Source organism: Enhydra lutris, unplaced genomic scaffold, assembly GCF_002288905.1.
Source record: "Enhydra lutris kenyoni isolate GAN:26980312 unplaced genomic scaffold, ASM228890v2 scaffoldscaffold46, whole genome shotgun sequence".
Lineage (NCBI taxonomy): Eukaryota > Metazoa > Chordata > Mammalia > Carnivora > Mustelidae > Enhydra > Enhydra lutris.
Window position 1 is genome coordinate 17185395 of NW_019154130.1, and position 21678 is coordinate 17207072.

The following is a 21678-nucleotide window of genomic DNA, read 5'->3' on the forward strand; positions in this document are numbered from 1 at the left end:
ATTACTCTCCCCCCAACACCACTCTCCCCCAAGAATATGCTTTCCATCAATATTACTCTCCCCAACATTACTCATTCTCACCAATACTACTCTTTCCCATCCACATTACTCTTCCCACCAACATTGCTCTTCCATACCAGTATTACTCTCCCCCAACAATTACCCTTTCCCACCAACATCTGTCTCCTCACACCAACATTACTCTTCCCACCAATATTACTCTTTACATCAAAACTACTCTCCCCACCAGTACCCTTCCCACCAATGTTACTCTCCTCCCACCATTACTCCACCCACCAGCATTACTCTCCCCCTACCAACATTAATCTGCACCAGCATTACTCTCACCCATCAACATTACTCTCCCCCCACCACTATGCCCGTCCCCCCACTATTCTTTCCCACTAACATTCCTCTTCTCTCCAACACTCCTCTCCCACGCCAACATTACTCTTCCCCACTAACATTCCTCTTCTCTCCAACACTACTCTCCCACGCCAACATTACTCTTCCCCACTAACATTACTCTTCTTCTTCATTACTCTCTCCTCACCAATATTACTGGTGCACCAACATTACTCTCCTCCCCCAGTATTACTCTTTCCCACAAACATTACTCTCTCCTACCAACATTACTATTTCCTGCCAACATGACTCTCCCTACACCTGTGTTCTCTCCCTGCCAGTAACATTTCTCTGCCCCTCAGCATTACTCCCTCACCCAGCCAACCTTACTCTTTCCCCATTCCCTTCGACTCCATCTTCTCCCTCCCTTCCAATCTCGCCCGTGTCTCCTAGGCTCACACCACCAAACGCCGCTGAGTCCAGCCTCTGGCCATCACCCTAAACACCACCTTGGTCACTACCACCGCTCCTCATTCTCATCCCTGCCCCCCACCAGCATTTCCAAGCTCCCCCATCTTGCTGCTCTCATCCCCGTGCCATTACCACTCCTCTCATCAGCATCCCTACCAGCCTCAGCATCAGTGAATGAACATTTATTGGGCACTGACAAACCCCAGCCCTTTTACAGAACACACGGAAGGCACGGCCCCACTGCAAGGGCCCCAGCCCCATCACAAAGCCACAGGGTGCTTTGTGCCACCCAGGCCCCAGGCTGGGGCTGGGGGTTGGCCGGCAGTGACCTGGAATGGGGTCCTGAGGCTTTGGCCAGGTTCCCTTTGGGGGCGAGGGTCACACCACTTTCCTGAGAGCAGAGCAAATAAATAATGGAGAGGCAGGGGACCGAGCCCCCATGGGCAGAGAGGCCCTGGCCTTGGCTTATGTGACTCCATGGGAGTGAGACCGGCAGTCAGGAGCCACATGCCCTGGGGCAGGGGGTGGGGGAGGCGGAGCTGGGAGGGCAGGAGCTGGGGACCAGAGGGTCCTGGGGCCTCCCCTTCATCTCTGCCCAGCCCTCGCCTCTGGAGGTCAAAGGAGCATGTGGGGGATGCCCTGCAGAGGCATTGCTGAAATGCAGGTGGAATAGAAAGAGACAGGTGGAGGGACAGGCTTGGGCTGCAGGCCAGAGACCCTAACCCTCCCACAGCCCCTAGAGGGGCGCGTCATCAGTCCTCCACTTGGGGGGGTAGCTCTGCTGGGGGCTGTCGCAGCTGGGGGTTCCCCATGTTGTCGAGAGGCACCACCACCTCGTCTGGGTTTGAGTTCTTGTTCAGCTCCACCACGCGCGGCACCACCGAGGACCAGCGATCTGTCGTGAGCACGGCAGAGAGAGGAATGAGGGTGGGGGGAGAAGGCACATATAGGCGCTGAGCACTTTCTGTGTCCCGGGCACTCTACGGTGATCTAAAGGGGGAGGATTATCATCCCCATTTGACAGAGGCCAAAACTGGGGCTCCGTGAGGTCAAGCCTCCAAACCCAGGAGCACACAGGGGCAAGTGGAAGAGCCAGAATTCAAGCCTGGGTCAGAATGGCTGAGGGCCTACATCCCCACATCTCATGTACCCAGCGCAGGGGAAGGGAGGTGCCCCAGACGTTCATGAGTGGCAAAGACAACAACTCAGCGGCCGGCCCCTTGGGCTCTCCTATTCTACAGATGTGAACAGGGAGTCTGCAAAAGAGGACAGGACTGCTCAAAGCAAATCGGGTATGAGGACGACCCAGGCTCCCCCTCTGCACCTCTGGATTTCCCCCACCCAACCCCCCAGCCCCCTGCACTCACCCCTCCGGAGGCGGCCCACAGTGTGCGAGAAGCCATAGTACTGGTAGTTCTCACTCTTGCCTGGGTCCTCGTTAATGATGCCCAAGTTCTGGTTCCAGTGAGACCAGTTCACCTCGTCCACCCTGGTGGGCCACAGCAGGCAGAAAGGTCAGGGGCTCCCCTACACTGACTGAAGCCCTTCCCTGCCCCCAGGCAGCCTCCCTTCTCCAGCTCCCCAACACATCCTCCTACTTTCCCTAAAAATTCTGGTAAAATACACGTGACATACAATTTGCCATTTTCACCATTTTTAAGTATACAATTCAGGGGATTAAATAGATTCCCCCCTATGTTGGGTCACCATCCCCACTATTTCTAATATTTCCTATCACTCCAAGCAGAAATTCTGGACCCATTAAGCTGTAAGTCCCGCTACCCCACCTCCCCATAAGCTGTGCTCTGCTTTCTGCCTCTATAGATTTGCCGATTCTGGACATTTCGTATAAATGGAATCCTACACTGCGTGGCCTTATGTGTGTGGCTGTTTTTCACACAGCATCACGTCTTCGAGGTCCATCATTCTGGAGCATGCATCAGGACTATACTCCATTTTACTACTGAATCATATTTCCTAAGGATGCCCCGCATTTTGCTTATCCATTCATCTGCAATGGACACCCTGCTTCTCGACATTCTCTCCCTCCTCTTTATGGGACGCCCTGGCAAAGGCAGCAGGCAGCCCCTTGGGCTCCAACAGGCTCAATCTAATTTCCCTCTTGGAAAATTATTTTTTGTCATTTTTATTCAACTGCCCTATTTGGAGCCATTTCTACAGGTTAGTATCCAGAGAGGAAGATCCGTTCACTGTTCCCCTTTAGACAGATGAGGAAACTCGGGCTTGTTACACTGTTCATACAAGGTCACGAAGCTGACCGATCAGAGGGTCAGGATTGGAACTTCGGGTTCCAACTGAACAGGACTGTCTGGCTGTCCTAGGAGGCGGGGGCCACTATTGTCCCTGCTTCACAGACCAGGAAACTGGCTCTGCCTGACTCAAGACGTGATGGTCGTACTCTATGCCAGCAATCGCTTTACGAAGAATGAGTCATGTTGAAAGAAAAGATTCACCCAGAGGTTCCCCTAAGAAGAGGGTACTCCCTATGCATCTGGGTAACAGCCCAAGTCTATTGATTCCATGCAGCTAACCCCGGGAGGTGGTGTCGTCATCCGTGGAAAAAACCCAGGCTGGGAAGAAAACCTTCTTGCCCGAGATCACCCAGTAGAACTGAACTCCAGTTGGGCCCATCAGGCCTCAGTGGCTCAGGAAGTTGCAATGGGTAGAAAAGGTAAGGAGGCTTGATCAATGCAGGATGGTTCAACCCCGCTCTCCTGCCCGCCCCGGCTCACCTGAAGCACCACCTGCGGTCTGGGGTGCCATCCGAGCTCTTGCCCACGGTCACCATCTCGCCAGAGCGGAAGGCCTTCCTCAGGAACACAGGGAATGAGCGTTCGATGTCCAGGATGGTGGTGGCCCACTGCACGGGGGAGAGGGGCAGGCCATTGGTGAGCCTCCCCCCACCAGTGCCTACTGCCCTTGTGGCAGAAATTACGCTCATCCCTACTGCCCCAGAAGCAAGGTCATACATTCAGATGCCCACAGGGCCTGCCAGAAGCACAAATGGGCAAAGCAGCATCAGAGGCTGGAAGGCTGCAGCCCAAGCCCCAAGACACATGCATGACGTCACCACTCGGTGCTAGGAACCACCAGGGAGGGGTGGGGACTGGGGCAAACCAGGGAGTGCAAGCCTGTGTAGAAGCAGGCAGCTGCCTCTCGTCCCCGCAGGCACTGCCGGAAGGGAATGTGGGCCTGCCCTGCCAGGCTTCCAGCTTTCCAGAAAGGCCAGAAGTCTGGATTTTTACAAGAAATCTCTTCATTTTAAAATTTTGCATTAATTTTTTAAAAAATCTGGCAATGCAGAAAACATAAATCTTTAAAGGTCAAGCCCACAGGTTGCCACTTTGACTCTATGAATTATACCCTGTGGAGAAACTGAGGCCTAGGAAAGAAAGCTAGCAGTATTCATAAAGATTAAGAGCAGCCAGTCGTTCCCCAAGACCCAGAACAGGGAGGATGACCTTGGAGCTTTTTTTTTTTCCCCTTCTCACTGAATCATTTCCTTGAAATGCACCGTAAAGGGGCTGCAGCATTCCTGGGTCTCGTGCTAGTGCTGTTTATTGTGAACCTCCCATTTGTGAGCCGTATGTGGCCCGAGAAGGGTGTGACCTCCAGAGGCCATTGCTTTCTAGAATTGCGTAGAGCACTTGGGGAAAGCAAAGGCAGCAGCTCCCCTGTGCCAACAAGCCCCACATCCACGTGTCCATTTTACAGACAGGGAAGTCGAGGCAGAAGGAGACAACGGAACTGGCCCTGAGCAGAAAGAGGAGGGGCCTGCCATGGATCGGGCCTCCCCTGTTCAGGAAGGGGGCGGGGCTCCTGAGGCGTCACCTGCAGCTTCCAGATGTGCTTGCTCTCCTTGGAGACCTGGCCCACCGTCTCACCCATGAGGGCGATCAGCATGTTGAGCAGCAGCACGAAGGTAAGGATGATGTAAGTGACCAGCAGGATGATGAAGACCACTGGGTATTTGGTGCTGCTCAGCATCTCCAGGTCGCCCATGCCTATGGTGAGCTTGAAGAGGTCCAGCAGGAAGGTGCTGAACGTCTCACTGTCGCGGCATGAGGGGTATGTGGGCACCGTGCAGTTGGTGTGGTCCTCGCTGCACACCTTCATGTTGGCACATGGGTTCAGAAGGGATACCAGGGCTGTGGGAGGGGCGGAATGACATTTGCTGAGAGAAGACACACGCTGATGGGTGGACAGCAGCGTGCCCCTTCAACAGAGGGGACAGCTGAGGCTTGGTGAGGGGAGCGCACTGGACCAGGGTCCCCCAGCATAAGGGTCCAAAGCCTTGACTCATTCCACAGACTCTTGCTAACAAGGAAGAGGGTCCCGGGATCTAGTCTACAAGTTCTCAGCCAGGGGCCGCATTTCCCCTTGGGGACGTCTGGCAATGTTTGGCTGTCACAACCAGAGAGAGCACAACCAGTGTTACTGGTACCTGGCAGGGAGAGGCCCCAGGGGATGGTGCTAGACATCCCACCATGCACAGGAGGGCCCCTATGGAGCATCATCTGGCCCCAAGGGGCAACAGGGCTAAGGGTGGGTAACCCTAATCTAGCCTGTTGCTGGTAGAGGTCTTAGGAGTCTAGAAGGCCAGCATTCCTGGGGGCACACCCTCTGCCATGCTCCTGTTTCCCAATCCACACCAGCTCACAGAGGAGAAGGGCAAGCTGAAAGCTGGTGCCGGGGCCCTACTGTTCTAGAGGCTGTGACTGCTAAGGTCGTTGCCCCCACTCCAGACATCTCAAACCGATCCTGGTGCACATCCCTTCCCGCTGAGCCCAGATGAAGCTTCAGGATTCTTCTCAACACAGTTCAGCAACAACAAGGGTCCCCACACCATCCCAGGCGGGGAGCACAAGGAGGCTGAGCTCCTCGGTCAGTGGGGCATACAAGCCCCTAGGATCTTCATCCTGGGATTACGGTGAACACATTTCAACCCATATGCTATCACTGTTAAGTTGTGTAGCGGCTGCTGATGCATGTGTTGAGAAGGATTCTAAGACCTTATCTGGACCTATCAGAAAGAAAAAATAAATCACTCTGTGATCCATTAGCAATGTCTGCCATGGACACAAAAGGCCCATGTGTCATGTTTGTGATAGGTCAGCCTCAGAGGAGGGATCTAGTGTCCCCTCTTGGGAGAAGCCCTGCAACCAAGTTGACCACTCATTTGCTAATTTAACCCCTAAGCTCCTGCCTTGGTTTCCATAATTAGGACCGCCGTAGGGCTAGACCCTTGACCTTACAGATCCCCTGACCCTCTGTCTAGTTCTTCCCAGTCCTAACCCTGGGAAGGGGCAGCTGTAGCCTCTCGCTATCTCCTCAGCCCAATGGCTCAGTCAGTGTCCCCATCCCTGACCCTTCCCCCACGGCTTGTGCCACTGAGGTCCCCTGGCATCCTGACATCACGACATCACGGAGAAGGCATACTGGAGACAGCCAGAATTGACCTGTACTGGTAGATTGCATATTCAAATTCACCATTCCTTCTACCCATGCCCCTTCAATGTGACTTTGCAGGTCTTTCCATCAAGAGGTAGAATCTATTTCCCCACCCTTCAATCAAGGCTGGCCTGTCACGGGCATTGGCCAGCAGAGTAAAGCAGAAGGGATGTCAGACAGTGACCTTGAACACTTTCACATACATTCTCAGAACCCTCAGAAGAGCATGTGAATGCTCCTGAGCCAGCTGGAGGACGGGTGGCCACAGGGAAGAGAGCGAGGTCACCCCCACCGAGGTCATTCTTGCTAGACTGGCCAGCCGGCAGCTAAACCACAGCCGGCCATGGACACAGGAGCTTGTGGAGATGGGCCAAACCTGGCCCAGGTCAGCACCACTGCCCAGCTGACCCAAAGATTCGTGAGCAATAGTAAACAGTAGCTGTCTTAAGCCCCTAAGTTCAGGTGACTCCTTTCGCAATAATCACTACTATGCCATCTCTACCATTTTCTAGCTTTGGAACTTGGGCAAGTTTTTTAACCTTTCTAAGCCTCAGTTTTCTCACCTGTAAAGGGGACAATAAAAGCACTGACCTCACAGACCCATCAGGGGGATTAATGAGGCAGGGATGTAAGAGGACTCAGCCCAGCGCCTGGCACACAGAGAGAAACTCGCATGCGCTAGTTATTGTCCTCCACGCACCAGGCTGCCCTCCTGGTCCTGGCAACACCCCCACCACATCACCTGGCTCCCCAGAGCTCACCTGAAGCATAGCCAATCATGAAGAGCAAGTAGACCAGCAGGAAGCGGAAAAGGTCTTTGAAGAGGATCTAAAGACCCCAGTGGGAATATGGAGACAAACATGAGACACGTGGTTTCTCATTTTCCTGACTTCTCCATCCCAAGTGTTCCCACCTCCACTGTTGTCCCTTCCCACCTCCACCGATGTCCAGACCCTCCCTGCAGCCCCCATAGAACCCCATGTCCTCAGGGCCAAGGGCACTATCTACACACATAAACTGCACACTTCATGTGCATGGCTCCCACCAGGGACATACAGTCCATCAGGTTCCACGGCCCCTACCTTCTGGATCATGATGCTATAGGTTCCCGTCAGCTTCAGCCCACGGGTAAAGTAGAGGGCATTCATCCAGCCCAAGACCAAGGCAAAGACCATGACAGCCAGGTAGGCTTCAATTCCCGCCAGGTAGAGGGCCGCAGAGACAATCACTAGCACGGAGTAGATGAAGCTACAGGCAGCAGAGACCATGAGAGGGCCCAGAGGGGAGAGGGGACAATGAGGCACCAGAGGGGGAGACACGCCCCCAAGCCCTCCGGGGAGCCAGGCCATTCCGATGCCTTCTGGACTCCCCAGAAGAGAAACAAAGTAGATTCACTGGGTTCCTCAGGATTCTATTAACCAGAATGTTCAATTAGCTGGCAAGTAATATGTGTGCAATGGGCCTCAGGCCCTTCAAGATCCCAAAGTAATGCCCTTTGAAATTGCTAGAAAAAGTGGTGTTGAGTGGAGATTTTGTGAATAAGTGAATTTCATTGCTCCCTAAGAAAAAGGGGAAAGATGTAGTACCCAGGCAGCAACTCATCCCATGCTCCAGGCAGACATCATTAATCAAGTGCAGTACTCTTTCCCACCAAACACAAAGGTGCCTCAGGATTCTTCACACGGTACTCCTAGCAGACATTAGCAATCAATCACCAGCCTAAGAGGTTACATTACTTCTGTCTAAGGTGTATGTGGTGGTAGCTCTGTAGCAACCAGTATCTTGCTTTAATCAGAAAAGTCTATTGCTTGACATTGGTCTTGTCCTGACTTTGGGCTAAACTGCCTGGGCTGGGTGAATACACTCCTAATAGAGTCACCTCTCCCCCGCCCCTCTCCCCAAATCTGGATGAAGTCCCAACCCCAATTCCACCTTCCTCACCCAGAATCTGACAGCCCAGGGACCTCGACTCACTAGAGTAGCTGGAAGGAGCCATCAATGAAGAGAGAATTCACTCCTGGGCATTTCTTCATGAACAAGTCTTTGATCTGGAAGAGGGGAGGAGGCAGATGAGAGGGGTGGAGCTGGCAGGAATGCAGAGGGGAGGGGAGGAGAGAGAGGGAGGCAGAATGTGGTACAGAGACAAGATAATGGGCTCTTTTTTTTTTTTGGTAAGATTTTATTTATTTGAGAAAGAATGTGAGGGCTGGGGGAGGGGCAGAGGGAGAGGCAGACTCTCTGCTGAGCAGGGAGCCCGATGCAGGCTCGATCCCAGGACCCCAAGAACATGACATGAGCCAAAGGCAGACACTTAATTGACTGAGCCACCTAGGCGCCCCGAGCTGATGGGCTCTTTTCTGTTGGGGAAAGAGGAAAAAGCAGAGAAGGAGGGTATAGGCCTGGAGGAGAAGACAGAAGAAGGGCATGGAAGGGGGAAATGAAAGGAGGAAGGAGGATGGGCAGGGCAGGTGCCGCGAGGGGCTGTGCACTCACGTTGGTGAAGAAGAACAGCACCCCGGTGAAGAGTGTGACGATCTCGCCAGCCAGCCTCAGGTAGTCCAAAGTGGTGCGGTACGGGTAGGGGGGCTGGGGGGCAGACGGCACACAAGTCCTCACCCAGCTCCTCCGACATTTGGCCCCAGATCCAGATGTTCCCCCAAGGCCCCCCAAACCCCTGGATCCTGTGGATCCTCTTCCCCCACTCTCTTCCCCACCAGGTGTAGGGGGAGGGGGCACTTCCATCTCGGGCTCTCTCCAGTCCCTCCCACAGGGACCCGCAAAGGAGGACCCAGCTGTGCCCCAGCTGCGCCCCAGCTCCTGCCGGGCTCCCGGCCACTCACGGTGCCTTCCAGTGGCTGGTAGTAGGCGGTGAGGGTAAAGATCACCATGGCGCAGAGATAGGAGACCACGTTGATGTAGAAGGACACGGCGCCAAACTTACGCCACTTGTCCCGCAGCAGCTCGTTGATGGGTTCCACGGCCAGCATCTCGTGGCGGTTCTGTGGGAGACAGGGTGAGCGGGGGCCACGTGGGGTCCAGGCAGGCCAACTCTAACACACCCGTCCCCACCCTCGGCCCCGAGAGCACTCTCTCCTCCCTAAGCCACTCTTCTGTGACACTCAAGGATTCACGGGGAACTGGGTGGGGATTCCAAATCAACCCCACTGAGCTCTGCCCAGTTCTGCCAGAGCTGACCTTTCCAGACTATTCTGCACTCAGAGCTATTCTCAGAGAATAGCTGGAAAGCTATTCTCATAGTATCCAAACTCCAACCTGAGCATGGTAGGTCCCCAGCTCCTGGTGGCAAAATCACTTAGATAGGCTTATCAAAATATATAAATCTCTGGGCTGCAACCTCAGAAGGTCTGAGTCAGGAAACAGGATGGGGAAATTTAGCCCCAGGATGATAGACACTTAACTCAAGGGGAACTCTTCTCCATAGGGTGGGTGGGGGGAAGGCATCAATAATTGAGCCCTGCACAATAGTTCTCCATACAGGTTCCCAGACAGACAGTACCAATACATCAAAGCTTGCACCAAGATGCTAAACTTCCCACCACCCCTAACCTCAATCAAATTCATCCCTAAGTTCAAAGATGGGGGAAGTGAGCTCCAGCAGGGGAAGGCATCTGTCCAAACTCATGGAGCTGGGGAGGGAAGGGAGACCTACACCCCGTCCCCAGCAGTTTCTGTCTCATTTGTATAGCGTCCTGTCCCATTAATGACGTGAGTTCCCTCATCACCACGGATCTGTGCAACAATGCAGCCACAGAGATGCCACTGCAGTGTTATTCCTGGTAGTTAAAGGCAGAAACAAACCCAAATGACCAAGAATAGAGGAATAGTTAATTAGAATGTGGTACATTTACTCGCAGCAATGATATTGCAGAAGAATATTTAATGGTGCAGAATGATGTTCACGAAATACTGCTAAGTGAAAAAAAGGAGCTTTCAAACCTTCGTCTAATGACTACTGATGATAATAGCTGACATATAATGTTTATTTGGTGCCAGACTCTTCTCAAAGGAACTCAGTTGGTCCTCCCAGCAACCCTAAGGGACACGAACTATCCTTATAGATAGATAAAGATAGAGGAAACTGGGACTCAGAGAAGCTGGGTCACTTGTCCTGAGTCACACAGCAAATAAGTTACAGACCACTCCCGGTGCCAGGGTCCTTTCCCTTTTCTCAGCCACCCCATCCTTCCCAAGGCTCCGTCCCCTGCCCCAACGCTCACCTCGATCTTGCTGTTATACACCAGGATTTCCAGCACAGAGGCCTCTTCCCCACACGTGTCCAGGGAGGAGAGGTCATACAGTGAGGAATACACCGGCCCATATGCCCAGTCCTTGAACTTGCGAGACAGGTGTCTCGTATCCTCGTCTGTTACCTCCCGGCGGATGATATGCTGAAAGACCTAGACGGGGTGGGGGGGAGGGAGGGTGGGTCAGGAGGCCCCGGGGAAGGACACCCATACTCAGCCCCTCACATCCCAGGGACCCAGGGACCCATCACAGCCCATCTTGTGGTGCCTCCCAAGAGAGCAGGATGCGGAGGGGAGGAAATATTTATGGGGCATGCCTCTTGTCCTTACTCTTATGGTCTTGGTTCCCAGATGACCAAACAGAGGCTCAGGGAAAAGAAGGGTGCTCCCTGAGGCCACACAAACATTCAGCTGACACCAGACTGAACCGGGCCAGCCTTAAAAATCAGAATCGGAACGAATGTCTTATTTATGTAATTAAAACAACAGTGAATCCATCTTATTGACATATTAAATGATGCCACTATCTGTAGCGTACATGCAGGGGATACTGAGGAACAGAGAGGGGGGTGGGCATTGCCCAGAACCACACAGGTTAATGGTGCAAAAAGCCAAAATTTAAACTCGGGCTTTCTCCAGTATCTCAAGCCTCTTGTATGAACTGCAGTTTTTATAGTCTTCACCATGTTTTTAACAGAAAAAGAATAATTCCTGCCACTTACTAAGCACCCATCCCAGGGTCTTCATTAAAGACCGTCCGTGGATCACCCTCTCTAGTCGTCATGGGTGCTATTTTCGTCCCCATTTTACAGCCGAGGACACTGAAGCACAGAGAGGGGAGGGGAGATGCCCGCGGTCACACACCGGGAAGTGGCTGAGCCAGGCTTTGGACCCAAGTGCTCCTGACTCCAGAGCACTGCGGGCTTGGTTCTCAATCAGGGCAACGGTGCCTCCCAGGGGACAAGCTGGCACCGTCTGGAGTCTTCTGGGGTTGTCACAGTGGTGGGGAGTGCCACTGGTACCTGGTGGTTCAAGGTCAAGGATATAGCTAATCACCCTACTCTGCACCAGCCACATCGCACACCCCAGAACCAGCCTCCGATGTCATCAGTGCCCTGTGCTGTGAGGCCAGAGACGGAAAGAACCTGCGCGGGGCTGCTCAACAGGTTAAGGGCTAAGCTAGGACCCCGATAGTGGATTATAGGGGAGTATCCAGGGGTTGAGCCCTGGGACTTCGATTTCTATCAGTGGCTTGTCCTGGCTGGCGGGAGTGGGGCCTGATCATCCAGTGGCATGGGTTGAGGACAGAGGCTCTGGGATGAAGCTGAGTAGTGTGGCTGGACAATAGGGAGCCACAGCAGGTTCTTGTGTGAGGACAAGAGGTTGGCATGATAGGAGGTGGGTGCACATTAATAATAACGAATACTAGCTATTGCTCCTCCAGCGTGTGTGTGTGTGTGTGTGTGTAGAGGGACAAGAGTGGGGGGTGCTGGCTGGCTGTGCCTCCCACCCCCTGCACTCACCCCAATCTTGCCCGTCTTGGCTGCCATCATGAGGGGTGAGAGCCCATCGTTGTTGAGCACGGCCTCCAGGTTGCTGTCAGGGAAGAGGCGGGCACACTTGAGCAGCAACAGGTCATACATCTTGGTGACGAACTTGGTGTTCTCGCGGGTGTTGTCCGCGATGGCGACCAGCGCGTGCAGCACGGTGTTGCCGCGGGAGTCCTGCCGCCGCATGTCAGCCTTCTTGTGCGGGTTCTCCGTCAGGTAGTTGACGATGTGGGGCTGGTTGGTGCAGGCCGCCAGCGACAGGGGCAGCTCACCTACAGGCCGGCGGGGGAGGGGGGGAAGGTCAGTGAAGGGGGGGACCAGGGTGGGGGAGCTCTGCCCACCGATCCTCAGGGAACAGAGCCGGGGACACTGGACACGGTCCTGACAGTCAGTAGCAAGGCGTTAGGCAAGTGCACATTTCCGTGGGTGACATGCTGGAGATGGGGTGTGGCTCTGTGATGCGGAGGGACTTTGGCCCTGAACTTCTAATAGCATGTGCCTTAAGCAGGGGTGATGTGGTGGTGATGGGGGGTGTGGGCTCTGTAGTCGGGATCCTGGTCCCAGCTTTGATGGGACTAAAGGACGAGCATGATGCGGTGCTGTGTGCAAGGGCTGACCACCCATCACAGCCCCGGGGGCGCTCATGGTCCCCACAGTACAGATGGGGAAGCTGAGGCTCCAGGAGCCAGTGATGCTCTACTCCTCATAGTAAGACCCTGGGGACCAACACGACATGAGAGGAGGGTTCTGGTTGTCTGGGGAGGGGCCAGGGCTGTGGACACCCCATGTCCCCCAGCCCTCACCGCCCCCTCCTCACCAAAGTAGAAGTAGCCTCCCTCGTCCTTGGGCTGGAAGAAGCGGCCCCGGGCCTGGGCATGGACGTCGGCGCCTTGGGCCACCAGGAGCTCCACATAGTGTTTGCAGCGCCGCTCGATGGCAATGTGCAGGGCGGTCTGACCTGCGGGGGAGGGGTGAAGGGCTGTCACCAGCTGGGGGCAAAGACCGGACCAGGCTTGAGGACGGGGGTGGGGGGCTGCAGAGTGTGGGCTGCAGCCCCAGGCCTCGGCCGGCTCCTCCCAAGGGCAGCAATGGACCTCTAGACGCTGCCTGGATGTGGGATCTCTGTTGTGTGAAGGCCTAACATGTGTTGGGCAAGCGGAACGTAGACTCAGAGGAGAGCCCATGTGTCGGATCCCAAGTGTGGGGACTTGTCAAGACTCACAGGGGGCTTTACCCCAGGAGACCAAGGCATTGTGGTCCCACAGAACTTTGGACTGAATTTATAAAATTCACAGGCTTTGAATCTCCACATCTGGGAATCGGAAAAGTCAAGTCTGATTCATGGAATCTCAAAACTTTGACCCCGGGGAACAGGGACTGGTGATCCCCTTGCCCCTTAGTGCTGCTAGCCCATAGGACTACTATTGTGGAGACTTAAATCACCCAGAGCCATGGCACCTCAGGTCCCAAAGCCAAGTTCACGGACTATTAGAACCGACAGAAGGGGGAGTCATTCAGTGATCAGTTTCTGGACATGTGATGGCACCCCGGGAGTAGACGAAAGCTCTTGGGGTGGCGTGGGTCAGAGGAGCAAGGACAGTACCCCCTCCACCACCCTGCATCACCCCTGCCCCAGTGCAGGGCCCCACCTCGGTAGTAGATGTCCCGGAACGGCGAGTTGATGAACTCTCGCATGTTGCCCGTCCGCTCAGCGATGTCCAGGAGCACAGGGATGGTGTCATTGCGGCCGTTGCTCAGATTCAGCAGGGCCTTGGGCAGGCAGGTCTTCCCCGTGGATGGCTCTGGGGGGACACACATACGGGATGAGGGACATTCAGTCCAGGGAACTACTGGGCAGCAGGGGACAGGGCACTGGGGCCATGTCACACCTCCCCTCTAAGCCCATTCCCTACTGCCCCCATGGTGCTGAGAGGGGTCCAATAAACCTGGAGGGGCAGTTCTGCAAAATGTGGGAAGCCACAGCCTGTTGAGATTGGGATACACGGAACCATAATTTGGAGGGAATTTTAAAAATCCAATAAATGGGGGCACCTGGGTGGCTCAGTGGGCTAAAGCCTCTGCCTTTGGCTCGGGTCATGATCCCAGAGTCCTAGGATCGAGCCCCACATTGGGCTCTCTGCTCAGTGGGGAGCCTGCTTCCTCCTCTCTCTCTCTCTCTCTCTCTCTGCCTGCCTCTCTGCCTACTTGTGATCTCTGTCAAATAAATAAACAAAAATCTTTAAAAAAAAAATCCAATAAATGGTGGGGAATCCTGGGTTAAAGAAAGCCAACCAATATTTACTTGTTACAGGACTTGTCAGAGCCTTTGATATGCCAATGACAACCGTGAAGCTCTAAAGCCAGACATAGCAGGAAGCATCTGCCACCTACTTGAACAGAGGATCTTCTTCCCATGAAGTATTTACATCAATGCCACTAGAAGGGGGCAGATGGGGTACAGCAGTCCCCTAAGTGCAGACTGCCCGCCATAGTGGACATGAAATTATCTTAGGAGGGGCGGGAAAGGGCTTTGGCGTGCCACCGATGACATTGAAGTCCCGCTATGAGCTTGTTGTCAAACCTCTCTCATGAAGCCAGTGTCTGCATGATAGAAACAGGTCCTTAACACCGTCCACTGACACTGGTAATTTTCTTTCCCTTGGGTTGAATTTTATGGATATACAAGTTGACTTATATCTTAAAAGAATGAGTTAATGTGGGGCGGCTGGGTGGCTCAGTCGGTTGAGTGTCTGACACTTGGTTTGGGCTCAGGTCATGATGTCAGGGTCCTGAGGTAGAGCCCTTGCTCAGCAGGGAGTCTCCTTAAGATTCTCTCCCAACCCTCTGCCCCTCCCCCCATCCCCTCCCACTCTCTAATAAATAAATACATCTTAAAAAGAAAGCAAGCAAGCAAACAAGCAAGCAAGCGTCAACAGGAAGAGAACTCCCCTAAGAATGCTGGGGTCTCAGGAACGGCCGAAGCAGAAACGGGATCAAGAATGGGAGATGCAGGTGTGAGCTGAGACCTGGGGGGCCAGGCACCTTGGGGTTCAACTCCTGGCTTTACTCCCCATTCCTTTGTGACTCTTTCTCTGCCTCAGTTTTCCCTCTGGCTAAACAGGCCACAGAGGACATCGAAGAGCTACCAGATGTTGGTTGATGAGCCCAGCACCGGGTAGGTAAAAGTCCTCAGTCAATACTCCGTTACGGGGTGGCATAGGAATTTCTCCCTAGATGCCAGGAGTCAGCGGGAAGAACAAGAAAGACTCGCAGACACCTGAGTTCCAGGCCCGGTGCCCCCAGGACTGAGGTCCTGTAGACAAGCCTCTTCCTGCTTCATCCCTGGTGCCCAGCCCAGAGTCACCAGGAGCTCTACCTTGAATTGAAGGAAAAGCACACTCCAGTTCCTCATCTGCATAAGTGTGGGGTGGGGTGCCCCAAATGCTGGTCAAGGGCCCTGGCGAGTCTCTCCAGACACACTCACACTCAGTTGTAGCCTCAAGGAGTTGTCAGTCCATTTCCTAATTCAGGCAGCTTGCAACTCTCTGCACTCCCTCCCAAAGCCAACTCCCAGCCCACCTATGTCCCCTCCTCAGAGGATGGGGTCTCCCTCCAGCCATAAACCTTTGTGTCACCCTTGTCCTTGTCCTCTCTTCTCCCTCACATCCCCTTCAGCATGTCCTATTCAATCCCTCCACCACTCCCCACCTCCACTGCCACCACCTTGGCCCAAGACACCTGCCGGGTTTCCACTAGCCTCTCTGGCTTTCCTTCAATCCTCATAGCAGCTAGAGTGGTCACGGAAGAACATGCTATTGCAGTGAGCCACAGGGCCTTTGCACATGCTGTCCTGCACCCCCTCCCTGGTCCTTCCTCCTTTTTTTAACTGGTTAACTGCAACTCATTCTGATTCAGCTTAAGTGTCACCTCTTCCAGGAAGCTCTCCCAGATTTTCCTGACTAGATCAAGCTTCCAAGACAGCTGCTTGTTGGCACACATTACAGTTTATAACTGTTTTTATTTCCTTGACTGCTTGATGAATGTTGATCTGCCCCAGGAAACTGCAAGCAACTTGAGGACAGGGTTGTGTTCTGCCTCATTCACCATTGTTCGCCCTATGCCTGGCACGGCACCTCATGAGCTGGTCACCACAGGTAACTCCAAACGACAGATAGCCCAAAGTGGTTTGTGTGGGGTATGGAACGAGACCTTGAATTTGGGCTCCCACACCTCCCAGACCCAGACTGTAGCAGGGTGGGGGACTGCTAGCCTGGGTCCTGGGATGAAATGCCAAGAGTGTCACGCAGTTCTGGGACTCAGCCACCAGGTGGCAAAGCAGCTGCTAGGGGAGAGGGGCCCTAAAGGAATCCTAGATGGGAGGGTGTCAAACTTGGAAGGGTGGTGGTCAGACTCCCCTGAGAATCAGATGAGCTCATGAGCCTCTGGCTAGAACACGCAGGGGTGGATCCAGGTTTTTCGGGGGCCTCAGATTTGCATGATTTTGGGGTACTGTTTATGAAATCAAATATGCAATTAAAATTCAAAATTAGTTGTAGGGCCTTGGAAGGGGCAAGAGCAAACGAGCCGCTCTATAGCTTACTTAGCCTCATAGGCCTCATGGTTAACCCCCCAATAACATGCACTGTTCTCTGCAGTTTTGGGGGACCCCCCACCTCTGCTCATGCACACAGATACACTCGCCTGGGGGCTCCTGGCCTAGGTGACAAGCCCCTGACTCAGTCGTAAACCTGGGAGCAGCTGGAGCCTTGGGAGCCCAGCCCGGAGCAGTACGGTCTCGCTGGAGACACAGGGGTTTGCTCTCCCCCTAGCCTATCCCTCCTTGTGCAGACTGCTCTAGGGGCGTCTGCAGGGGCCGTTTGGCCAAGAGCTTAAACATAGTCACTGAGACTGTCCAAGGACAGGGAGGAACCCCGACGGGCCACAGCTCTAAGCTCATGCCTCCAAAAAGCCCCACCATCCAGCTGCGTGCCATGAAGGACTATTTTTGATAAAGCCAGGAATTCTCTTCTGACAGTCGAGATACTGCACTGTATCGCGTTGGTGTTCAAAGGATCTGGTTGGGAAAGATACACACAAAAAATACACCACTGGCTAGGTACCCCCTGCTCCAGCACTGAATTTAGCTGAAATACTTGAAGTCTCAGAAAATGGCCCCTCTGACCTTCCGGAAGTTTCGTCAGTCCCCAGTGGCAGACAGCCGCCAGCCTTCTAGAGACAGGTTCTCCTCTGTAACAGGTGCCATGGTTCTCAACATCTTATGTTGATTTGCGGGGTCGTTTGGCCAGTTAATTATGGCTCCTAAACCTGGCACCCAGCACACAGCAGGTGACTGAGTCAGGTCTGAGGGCTCAGAGGGCAACTTTGCCAATTTGCAGGGAAGGCCAGGGCAGCAGGGGGAGCTGATCCCTGGAGGTGCAGGTTGGAGCCCAGACAAGGCTCAGGGGTGAGTTCTCTGGGCTGGGAGAAGTTGCGGGCAGTGGTGACCTGGGCTTCAGCCTAGGAAGGGGAGCCCTGAGAGTTGGTTGGGGTAGGGCAGAGCCCGCGAGCAGAAGCCGGAATACTCTGCCAGGACTAGGCTATTAGTATTCCTCAGTTGACAGATGGGGAAATTGGGGCTCAGGGAGGCCATACATCCCTGAAGTGATGGAGGTGGGATTTGAACCTGTGTGAGTAAAGTCTGCTTACCTACAACACTGACCTTGCCATAAATTAAGGCTGAAAGAATGAATGAATAAATAATGGTAGCAAAAGCCCAAAAGGGTTAAGTAATATGGCAAAGGACACACAGGACTAGACTCCCTCTCCAGTGCTCTTCATGCCAATGCAGGCCAGCAAAACAGAAGATGCTGAGAGGAAAGGGGGCCCCCATGCCAGGCCTCCCTCATGCCCTGGCTGGCCCACCCACGACCCCCACCTGGGTGGCTCACCCCGGAACTCCTCGTCAGTCAGCCGCTTCTTGTGGGTCAGCAAGAAGGGAAGCAGCCCATCCAGGTCAGAAGTGGAGCCCCGGGACACGATGTCAAAGAGGATTGGTCGGTTGAAGACTTTAAGGATGGGGGGTGGCTGTGGCGCAGGAGCTTTGGGACTCTGCGGCTGCTTCCTGGAGGTGGGGGAAGGCAGGGTGATGGAAGGGCTCATCCCCCTCCCACCCCACCATCTCTGGCCTGAGGGGCCCAGGGGTTGTGGCGGAGAGGTGGAGGGAGCTGGAGCCCTAAGAAGGGACTAGAATAGAGGGGAGGGACAGCTGGGAAAACAAAGAAATATCTTATCCCAACAAACTCTGCCTAGTACCTACTGTGTGTTGGGTAGAAACAGACAAAAAGAAACATAAGCCTGCCTATGCATCTGTCCACCCACTCACCTATCCATCCACCCACCTACCAGCCGCACATCTACCACTGGCCCATCCACCCATCCTCCCATCCATCTGTCTGTCCACCTACCCACCCACCCACCCATCCATGCATCTGTCCATCCATCCACCCAACTGTCCATCCATCCATCTGTCCACCTACACATCCATCCACTCACCCATCCACCCATCTATCTACCATCCATCCATCCATCCATCCACCTGTCCATCTATCCATTCATCCACCCTTCCACCCCACCCACCCACCCTTCCACTCTTCTATCAGTCAGTTACTGAGTACTTAGTAAGCCAGAGACCAAAAAAGAGAAACCAGTAAGAAAAGAAAGGAGGAACTCTGGACTAAAAGATAAAGCAACTCATTCATTGATTCCGCCATTCACTCACTGGTTTATTCACTCAACAAACATTTGAGAAGAATGAGGCCGTGCACACAGGTACTGGGTTCAAGGCCCCCTGCACAGCAGGACACGGCACATGTTAGCGGACACTGAGGCTATTATCTGGCACCCACTGTGTGTCCCAGAGCCTGTGGGGGAGGGAGGAGGTTGGGGAGAAATGCCAAGCTACAGAGGCAGGTGGAGAAAGGGTACAAACCCTCAGGGGCTGGGACTGGCCAGCGGAGAGACAAAGTAGATGACCAGAGATATTCCCCTGGTCATTGGACAAACACCACTTGGACACCTACTGCGTGCTAGGTTTTAAGAGACAAAAGCTGGGAGCAGCACTAGCCCGGGGGCCCCAGGAAGAGCAAGAATCCTCTCTGTTTTGTCCCCACACACCCAGCACTGGCACATGTGGGGCACAGGAAGAACCTGTCCAAATGATCAAACAGAGGGTAGAGCAGAAAAAGACAGAAACAGACAGTGGGGGAGAAAGGAGGGGAGCCAAGGGGGAACAGTGACAGCGGCCGGTCGGCGGGGGGAGACTGAGTCAGGAGGGGCTATAGGGGCAGAGAGAACCGGTAGCAGGCCAGGGGACGTGGACAGTTGCTCTCCTTCCTTCCTGGGCACCGGGCCGCACACTCCCCACCAGGGGCAGGGCCCCACGCAGGGGAAGAGGTGCCCTCCTGAGATCGGGGCATAGACTGGGAGAGCACCTGGACAGCCCCCATTTTATCTGCTCCTAAATTGTGAGCTTGGAACCAAAAAATGAAATGAAAAGAACGCCCTCACCCCCACACCTTATTGGGTGGCATTCGGGGTCTCTGAAGACCTCAGCCCCAGTCCCTGCACAGCCCTCCTGTGAGCTACTGGCCCTGACTGTCTGGGGTAGGGGTTCAGTGAGGGCTTGAAGAAGGGGTTCCGAGAATGAGGAAAGGGAGACATGGAGCCCACCAGCTTCCAACAGGGCCTAAAAGGGATGGGGACCCTGGGGTGCTTTGCTGTCCTCTGAGCAGAGGTGAAACACACTGTCCGGTAGCATGTAGATGACCACAAGGCCTCATTCCTTGGGCACACCTACGCCCTCCAGCCTCGGGTCCTGGTACATGCATGTCGCTCCACTGGAACACCTTCCTCACCCCATATGGCCACTCCTTCTCATCCTTTAGTATTGGGTTAAAATACTGACTCCTCCAAGAAGCCCTTCTGGACTACCTGTCCTGTATCAGTTCCTCTCTCTGCCTCAGCACCTCTCCCAACCCAAACTGTATTTTCACGTGTCTGTTTACTTGCTTATTACCTGGCTCACCCTCCAAAATGAAGGTGCCAGTGAAGGCTGCTCAGGGTCTAATCTCAGTTGGAGCAGGATCTGGTGTGGCTCACCCCTAGAGCCACAGGGCCAACCGCACTGCCTGGCACATGGGCTGCGGGGGTGGGTGCTTGAGAAACACGCACTACATGAATCACTGACTCAGTGAATAAAGAAAGGGGACAGCTCCTTACTGAGCAAGGGCTTCATCCAAGGGCATAAATGAGTCTGTGACTGGCAAGGAGGACTGGCGGGGATTGGGCAGCAATAGGCCATCTCCTGACTTCAAGACTGTCCTCTAGATACACAAAGAGGCCTGAGGGGGTTTGTTACTGGTTCCGGTGGGTGGGTGGCTGGAGCGATCGAGGGTAGAGGAGTATGGACGGATGGATTGGATGAGTGGATGAGCAGGTGGAAAGACAGGTAACTGGAGAAATGAATGGGTAGACGGTTGGATGATAGCTGAACAGACAAGTATATGGAAAAGTAGACAGGTGAGTGAACAGGTAGAACGGATGGACGGATGGGTGGATGGACTTGACACAGAGGAAACCCTTGGCCAGGCGGCCCGTGATACTCACTCGATGACCTTCCTCCTCCACCGTTTGTTGTCACTGGGGTGGTGACGATAGGTGCCATAGTCAAAGAGCGAGTCCATGGGTGCCTTCTTGGGTCCCGGCACCACCGAGGACTCATACAGGGTGGACTCCAGGAGGTCGATGGGGTTGGGCACCCCCTTGCGGAAGGCACCCTGAAACTTCATGCGTAAATTCGGTCGTGCATCCCCGGGGGCGGCGGGGCGGCCGGGGTCAGCCGGGGAGGGGGAGGGGGAGCCATCCTCGCCCTCAAACAGGTTGGCCAGAGAAGACAGGGGGAAGGCCTCACTGCCAGGGGTGCTGCTCTCATCCACGGGGCTCTCGGCCACCTCCCCAGGCCCGGTGTGGGGGCCTTCGCTGGGATCTGCCATGCCAACCCACGACCCGTCTGCGCTGCTCTGCCTGCAAGGCAACAGGAGGAGAGTCAGGCGGAGCCCGGCCAGTGGTGGGGGCTCCAGGAAGCCCCCTCCCATGTGGGCAAACAGCACTGCTGCCAGCTGCTTCAAAGCCACTGTTGTAATGACAGGGGTGCGGGGTGACCACTCCCAGATGTGGTTGGCTGCCGGCCCCAGGCAAGGGCTGCAACAGGAGCCTCTTTTAGGGACCTAGAAATGCAAATGTGCCTCAGGTCCAACTACCCTGGGCATTAGGGGGAGGAAGAAGGACCTCAGAGTCACCCCTGGGACCCCAAGCCTGGGGCCTGGGGCTTTACTCCTGCCCAACCTGGCAGGATTCAGAGCCCCACAGAGCAGGTAAAAAATCCGGGCACCACATTCAGCAACTGCGTAGCATTGGGCAAGTTGATTTCACGGCCTCAGTTTTCTCATCTGTAAAATGGGGGTGTCCAAGCAGAGAGCATGCATTCCCATGGTCAGGCACTAACTAGAACATAACCA

The 21678-nt window shown here is 54.4% G+C and overlaps 1 protein-coding gene across 6 annotated transcripts; it reads right to left on the reverse strand.

Moving 5' to 3' along the window:
* Positions 1–1336: 1336 nt before the first annotated feature.
* On the reverse strand, positions 1337–21153 carry LOC111156407 (transient receptor potential cation channel subfamily V member 4). 6 transcript variants are annotated; one of them, XM_022517276.1, is made up of 16 exons: positions 21081–21153; positions 20768–20978; positions 18052–18224; positions 13753–13905; positions 12921–13061; positions 12077–12375; positions 10527–10706; positions 9129–9287; positions 8782–8874; positions 8263–8336; positions 7371–7536; positions 7050–7116; positions 4669–4985; positions 3570–3697; positions 2184–2305; positions 1337–1711 (listed from the first exon to the last, which is right to left on the reverse strand). In XM_022517276.1, exons 1-16 carry the CDS (start codon positions 21151–21153, stop codon positions 1569–1571), a joined length of 2499 nt encoding a protein of 832 aa, XP_022372984.1. In that variant the 3' UTR covers positions 1337–1568. The 6 variants fall into 6 exon arrangements, with proteins under 6 accessions (XP_022372984.1, XP_022372983.1, XP_022372985.1 ...); XM_022517275.1 differs by having other exon boundaries at positions 20768–21153; XM_022517277.1 differs by lacking the exon at positions 12921–13061 and having other exon boundaries at positions 20768–21153.
* Between the last annotated feature and the right edge of the window lie 525 nt (positions 21154–21678).

Bases quoted from the DNA above. Each gene is read 5' to 3' on its own strand.
- LOC111156407 (XM_022517275.1), bottom strand. From the start codon at position 21,153: ATGGCAGATCCCAGCGAAGGCCCCCACACCGGGCCTGGGGAGGTGGCC. The intron at 2,306-3,569 runs GTGAGCCGGGGC...GTGGCCCACCAG, and splicing joins GACCGCAGGTGGTGCTTCAG to GGTGGACGAGGTGAACTGGT. The intron at 1,712-2,183 runs GTGAGTGCAGGG...TGCTCACGACAG, and splicing joins TGTGGGCCGCCTCCGGAGGG to ATCGCTGGTCCTCGGTGGTG.